We start from the raw sequence: 7,584 nt of genomic DNA on the forward strand, positions 1-7,584 counted from the left end.
TGGCAATCTTATACAAAAATATTTTCATTCAGCTTTCAAAACAATCTCGGCGAAGGCATTACTGAGGTAGAAAATCTATTATACAGTCAGCAGAGGTAGAATCTCTTTAGCTACAGCATGGAAGCAGAAACTATGGGTGAAAAATGTGGAAGCAGAGATAAATTATCTTTGAAAGTGAAAAAATAGACAGTTTTCACATTACTCAACATACCTTTTTCTGTTCACAGCGATAAAATCCAGCCAATTTCACAGAGCAAATGAACTGAACTGTAATTTTGTGCGCTGAGGAAGAGTTTTTGTTGAATGTGGAGAATGAATTAACCCCAAATTCTCTTGTTGTTTTGATAAAGCGCGGGATAATTGAAATCTTCCAGCGGTAGATGCATAATTAAGATTTTCTAGGGGGTAGATGCAATGAAAATTGAAACGGGAAGTAAAACAGAACGTGGATCAGAAAAATGCAATGAAATAGGACGGAGAATGAGAAACGGTGGTAGGATGCAACGGAAGGTGGGGTGGGTGGGTCCCATGCAATGAAACTGGATGGAGAACGAGAAACGAAGGTGGGATGCGATAGAAGGGGACGCGTCTATTCTGGTTTCAAAAGGGCAGTAAGGATTGACTAACATGTGTTAGTCATGAGTTTTACACTGTCGATTTTGCAATAAACGGCTGTATGCATTTTACACTATCAATTTTGCAATAAATGGCTGCATGCGTTTTACACTGTCGATTTTGCAATAAACGGCTGCAATTGACTAACACGTCGCTATCATGCTGTACAAAAGGTCCATTTTAGAACAAAAGATCCATTTTCGGTCGACGGAAAGTGGAGTGGTTGGGCCCCACAACACGACCACACTAAACAATCAAAGCTTAGTGTGTGCTGTTTAAGCCATCCTGAAATCGAAGTTCAAACTGATACAACCTCAAAACAACAGAACATCAACAGATCTCCTATTTAAAAAATAAATAAATCTTTCACAGCAAACTTTAAATAGTTCGCAAAGGGCCAAAGCTTACTTGAAATTCCAACATCGCTGCCAAACATCCAACAAGGAGAATAAAGAAGATGGAGCTATATCGCCTATGCATTAACCATATACTTTCTGGACGATCAGGAGTTCTAGAAAAATAACATTAATTTAAGTATTAATTTAAGTTTTTGTTCATGTCAGTTTTTTCTTTTATCTTTTATGAATCTTGATTAAGGAAATCGCAGTTTTGTGGAACCTTGCTTTTTCAATCTGAGCTACTTCAGGTTATTTTCAAACTGTGGAAGCTTCCAAATAATTGATTGATTAATTTATTATACTGACAGAAAAGGACCTAAACTTCTCACCAAATAAGAATCACCACAGAACTTAAGAATCACCACAGAACTTATGTACTGAGAATTTTATTTTTTCAGTCCAATTAAATGAAGAGGATTCTCTGACAGCCTGGTATATTCTTCAGGACGATGATGCACAGAGTGGGGTTCCATCCAATCCTTATGTAGGACGAATTAGCTCATAAAATCTGTTAACAAATTTGTTTTATTTTAATAAAGGAAGGGCAAGGTTTTTTAAATATTTTGATGCTTACTGTTGTAAATTGTTAACGGTTATTACAAATAAGATTTCATAAATTTTTGTAATGGACAAGTTTAAAAATTTCAATTCATCTTAAATTATATATAAGTGTCCGCCTTTCCTCTTAAATTATATATTAGTGTAATGGAACAACACCCAGAAAATAATAGATTGATGAAAAAGGAGTCGGTAGCTCAGTTGGAGTCAGCAGTAAATGGGAAGTCCAGATTTTAATCCTAAATGAAAAGTACTTCTTATAGTACCACACACGTGATTCATGTCTGCAGAATATGGAAGTGTTGTAAAAATTTATGGAGACCTTAACGAGCTGCTGGATCACATCCCCATTTACTTATTTCAAAGTTCTGCGGAATTTTGCTGATAGAAAAGATGACAGTTCCTAAAGTAGCGACTTCTCAATGGCTGGAACACATCAAAAACACACAAAGGCGTGGAGAAGAACAAGGCATAACATCTCATGCGCATCCCTATATCTTCACCATACCAGAGACCCTGCGGATTGAAAGGCCAGAAGCTTATGTGCCACACGTAGTTTCTCTTTGACCTTATCACCATCTTAAGCTTGATCTGTACGACTCTGAAAGATACAAATCTAAGCTTACCATCCAAGTTGAGGAAAAAGCAAAACAAGGGTCTTTTGAGGATTTGGTCAAGGATATAATTAGCCTTGGAGGGGAGATAAGGAACAGCTATAATGATCAAATTGAGTGTACAGATGAAGTATTAGGGTGGATGATGGCTCGAGATGCTGTGTTTATTCTGGAATTAATTGGTTTTTATGACCAATGTGAAAGCCCTAGAATTCAACAGACAGACCCTAATTTTACGAACATGGAAGCTGTTTTTCATCCAGAAAGGAAAAACCCTTTGTTCCTCCCCCTTCAGGCTGATATATTTAAGCTGGAGAACCAAATCCCACTTTTCATTTTGAAAAAGGTTTTGGAATGGCAGACTGGCTCAGAAAGTCACGCTTTACACAGGCTTTATATGACAATTTCAAGAGCCTGTGAAAATTTCTCTCCTTTCAGGCATGTTGGGGATCCTTCTCGTTCCGTTTCAGGAGAACGCTCCAGTGATTCGCGTGATGAAAGGCATATACTGGAATGCCTTTACAATTTCGTCGTGCCCAAGAGAAATCCTGCTCAGACTAGTGTCCATTTAGGACATGATCGTGATGGGATTGTGCTCACGAACACCGCTTTTAAGTTTCTTCATCAGATGACATCAAGATTTAGAGAGGTTTTGTCTCCAAAATCAGGTCATAAAGCTGGCATAAATCTCCCTTCAGCAACACAATTACGGAGGAAAGGAGTGAAATTCTCTCCTTTCACATGGGGATCTGACGAGATAAGGTTTGATAGAGCCACCGCTACGTTGTTCCTCCCTTGCATACATATGGATTACAGAACAGATGTTTTCTTGAGGAATATGATGGCACTGGAAGCATTCATGAAGTGGAAAACTAGACATTTTACTTGCTATGCAGACCTGATGGACAGATTGGTTGACACTCCTAATGATGTTGCAGTACTGAAGAAAAATGGTATCATCTACAGTAATTTAGGAAGTGATAAAGAGATAAGCGTTCTGTGGAATGGCATCAGCAGATCAATCTGGAGGAGCCCATATGATCCTATCGACAATACAGTCAAAGCTGTAAATGATTATTACAGAAGTAGGTATAAAGTTTTATTTGGTGAGTTTGTACATGAACATTTTTCAAAGCCATGGCAAGTTGTATCAGTAGTGGGAGCATGCATTCTGCTGCTCCTGGATTTCTTGCAGACATTATTCTCATATTTTCAACTTGACCAAAAATGTGAATGTAAGTGCTCATAACTTCTGTTTAAAGTATTTCATGTCTGTGGCTTCAAATCCTACCTTCTGTGCCATATTCAAGGTTGTGAGTGCAAGGCCTAGCTAGTCCAATAAGGAAAACCCTAAACCAGATTCATATATCAATATATATAAAAATTAATTTGGTTGTTTCAAGCTTATGACTTTAAAATCTTGTGTTACATTCTTTCAAGCTGTACATTGAACACATATGGGTTTCTGTCTGTCCCAACTCCCAAACTATTATTCTTGAGACTGTAGATTCCTCTGTTTTTTTCATTCCTGCTCATTAATTTGGAGATTTAATATAATTTGGCTATGATTAAAGAGACTGCTTTGTTACATTACCCAAGCACCCACAAGCGACAGGACCAATGGGACATTCTTGTGCTGCCAGCGTAACTTATTGGGATTCTATACTTAAGTTTGCAGGAATTTAGATTGTGTCTCTCAGTCTCAGAACAGTGGTGAATGTTAGCAGTTCAGCTTCGCGTTCATAGGAAAAGACATGATGAATTTAACTTTTTTTTATTTCAACATTTCAAATCATATTCAGTGACCATCATCAGTATAACATATTTTTCCTGCCATGTGCCAGCTTTAGCTTTAGAGTATTGAGCACCTCATATCACAGTAATTCAAGGTATTTCTCATAATTGCTTCAAAAGTTCAAGGAGCCCAGAGTTAGATTCTGGAACAATAAAGGGCAACTAGTTTACCTTTTCAAGAAGGATTAGTATCATAGTTGTGAAACTTCACATCTCCCTGTATATCTGAAGATGGCAAGACTAGTCTATGTCCAGTGTCCACTCATCCTCCAAAGCAACAATCTCCTCTAAAGTTTTGGGGTTTTTTCAAAATCCATTTTCGATTAGTTCTAATAAAGATGTTTACCTTAATCCAAACTATCACCATTCTTGAACTCAGCCTTAGGCTGATTGGAGCCACAATTTGTCACTATGGAGGAACCCTGACCTCTGCCCAGAGCACTCCCCCACTAATCGAAACTCTTCCTTTTTAGATCGGTTGTTTCTCATGAAACAAATCGGATTTGTAAGGAAAATCTGCTGCAGTTTATTTAGCACCACATACATGAGAAGATAATGCAGCCTTCTATCCCTGCGAAAAAGGAAAATGGTTGTTTTTCATTGATGAAATGGAAAAGAGTATGACTGCTCAAGCAATAGACTAAAATTTGAAGATGCAGGGGGGATTTTCGAATACCCAAAACTCTAAAGTCCTCAGTGGAAGAAAACTGGAAACCTTTGAGATCTATTAGATAATCTCAGGATTACTTCAATGCCATCTTCTGGATTTGTATCAACAATGTTTTAGATAAACTGTTGCTTGATTGTATGTATCTTATATATGGTTGGGAATTGAATGGGAGCAGCCAATAGATAATTTTTTTTATCACACAGTCATATTCTTGTTATCTTGAATTATGGAATGATAATTCTGTAAGTGATAAGTGAGATATTTTTTGCACAGCAAATCAAATTATGATATTGCTTTCAAGATTCAATTAACTGTGTAGCATTTTGAAGTTCTTAACTTTCTGTTAATAATCTAATGATATTTTTGGTCTGGCACAGACATAAAGCAATAGCATAGTCAACAATTACAAATGATTAAAAAACATTGAAGTCTTTATTTTGTATTTTGATGTTGAAATTTAGAGAATCAAGAAGTAGAAAAATTAGTACTAGAATAAGGTAGCTCTCAATATTTATTATTATTTAAGTGTAAGAATTATTTTTGGTTTTTTTATTTCACACAAAAAGATAAAAATTTATTACTAAAAAAAAGAATACAAAGTAAGAAAGGTCTATAGTCTAATAGAGAACAAAGAATTAACCATTTTTATCTCCCTTAACCAATTTCTGTAACAAATGAAATAAATCCACCTGCAAATGTTCCCATTCTTCAATATTCCAACCATCCAATCCGTTAGATGCCCATTTCGCCAGGGAATCCGCTATTGTATTCCATTCTCTAGGAATATGACAAAAAGTAACAGATTCTAAAGATACACTTAACCATAGAATTCGTCGAATAACCATAGCTAAACGTCAATTAACACCATCAAAGTGCTGCTCATGTTCAACATATGCACTGCCACTAGTGAACCAAATTCACAAATAATCTGTAAATGATATCAGATTTCCACAATCCATGTCGATAACTGCTAAAATGTTTTTGGTTTTGATTGTGTCAAAGGTTTTTTGCACTGACATTTCGGATCACACTTTGTGATCCATCATCAAGATGATAAAAGAGAGCATAAGAAGAAAAATGGTTAAGCTGCAGAACAAGAAGCAACTAAAAAGGAGGGGGGAGAGGAGAGAGAAGGGGGGCTACATGTAGAACGAGGCACCTAATTAGACCTAGAAAGAAAAAAGAATATAAAAACTAAAGAAGATGAGAAAAAACTAATATATAAAGTAAAGCACTAAAGGAAGAAACAACCCCAATTAAACTCAAAAAAGGAAAACAATAATAAAAATGAACCAAAAATATATATATGCTTTCTTAAATTGTTAATTTTTTTTGTCCTTTTTTATCACACTTGTCCTTTTTTGAGTTTAATTGGGCTTGTTTCTTCCCTTTATTACAATTTTCATTTTTTGAGTTTAATTGGGCTTGTTTCTTCCTTTAGTGTTTTATTTTATATATTGTTTTTTTCTCATCTTCTTTAGTTTTTATATTATTTTCTCTTTCTAGGTCTAATTAGGTGCCTTGTTCCACATGTAGCCCCCCCTTCTCTCTCTCCTCTCCTCCTCCTTTTTAGTTGTTTCTTGGTCTCTAACTCATCCATTTCTCCTTATGATGGGTCGGTTGATGCAAAAAATCTTTGACACAATCAAAACCAAAAACATTTTAGCAAATAATTTGTTGCCAACCAACAACACAACCTCTCTCTTCAATGCATAGAAGATAGCAAAGGCTTCCATGAAATTATTAGTATGAAAGCCTCTATAATTGAAAAAGAGAAACTAAATAGCACTAGAGCTATCTCTGACAATACCACCTAGACCATTATTATTTTTAAAATACAAATTATAATCTGATTAATAAACATACTATATTACCTATTTTGGTAAATTATCTATTTTATAGATTACATTAAATAAAATGTTCAATTAACTAATACTTTTTAGTTCTTAATTTTTGTATTTTAAGCTAACATCTAATATTTCTATAACTTAATAATTTATTATAATTTAGAAATATTGACTTAATAGCATTACTAAACCATAACAATGGCAGCAATTTTATGTCCTTATTTATATTCATGAATTATATAGGATAAAGTCTTATATCATGATATATCCTTAGCTTCAAACTTATTCTATAATTTTTTTATTCAAATGAACTTACTTACATATCGCTTGCAAGGAATTGGAAGCTTCACAATTTAGTCAAAAACTTCCATCGGTTTCATTTAGAATAGGTTTGCCATAATAGCCTTGCAAGTGGGATTAAGAAAATGTCAAGTCAATAAATACTTTATTTTTTTTATTGAAATAATGCAAAGACAAAAAACTTACATAAGAAGACTATAAGTCAATAAATAATTACTATTTGGTACAATAGAAGTAGTTTTCCAAGACCAAAATATGTAAAGTTTCCAATAATAGATGGTAATTCTAAAGCCTCTAAAGGGCTCCAAGTTATAGTAGATAACATGCCAACTTAATTGAATGTCAATAAAGAATTATCAATAGCTTGAGCATTAATAAATAAGGAAAGTGATGATAAACTTTCCATCATCAAATATTAAGAGTACCTAACAATTGTCATATTCTTTCTAATGCCTTTTTTCTTATCATTTCTTTCTAACATTGCCTCCTCTCTAGTTTTGGAGCCATCATATTATCATCATCTTTGCAACAATTGAAGTTATGATCAACTTGTTTACCTTATGTTATTTTCTTTTTACCTCTTGTGGGCACGACTTTAGTGTTCCCCTCTTCATTCTTTACAATATCCTTATTTTTTATCACCTGGAGGTGTTAGCTATTGTTCCCCTACCAATAATTCTCCTATCATCATTTTGGGATATGACCTATATGTTCCCCTCCTTCCATGTTTCATCTTTCCCCTCCCATCAAATCCTTGGTAATCTTTCATTTCTCCTCTTGATAACTTT

The 7,584-nt window shown here is 34.7% G+C and overlaps 1 protein-coding gene across 1 annotated transcript; it reads left to right on the forward strand.

The window, feature by feature from the left end:
* Positions 1-414: 414 nt before the first annotated feature.
* Positions 415-5,040, forward strand: LOC131037598 (putative UPF0481 protein At3g02645). The gene is made up of 3 exons (XM_057969778.2): positions 415-510; positions 2,157-3,420; positions 5,027-5,040. The coding sequence occupies exons 1-3, from the start codon at positions 415-417 to the stop codon at positions 5,038-5,040; spliced, it is 1,374 nt and encodes a 457-aa protein (XP_057825761.2).
* Positions 5,041-7,584: the final 2,544 nt, after the last annotated feature.

Source organism: Cryptomeria japonica, chromosome 11 (assembly GCF_030272615.1).
Source record: "Cryptomeria japonica chromosome 11, Sugi_1.0, whole genome shotgun sequence".
NCBI lineage: Eukaryota > Viridiplantae > Streptophyta > Pinopsida > Cupressales > Cupressaceae > Cryptomeria > Cryptomeria japonica.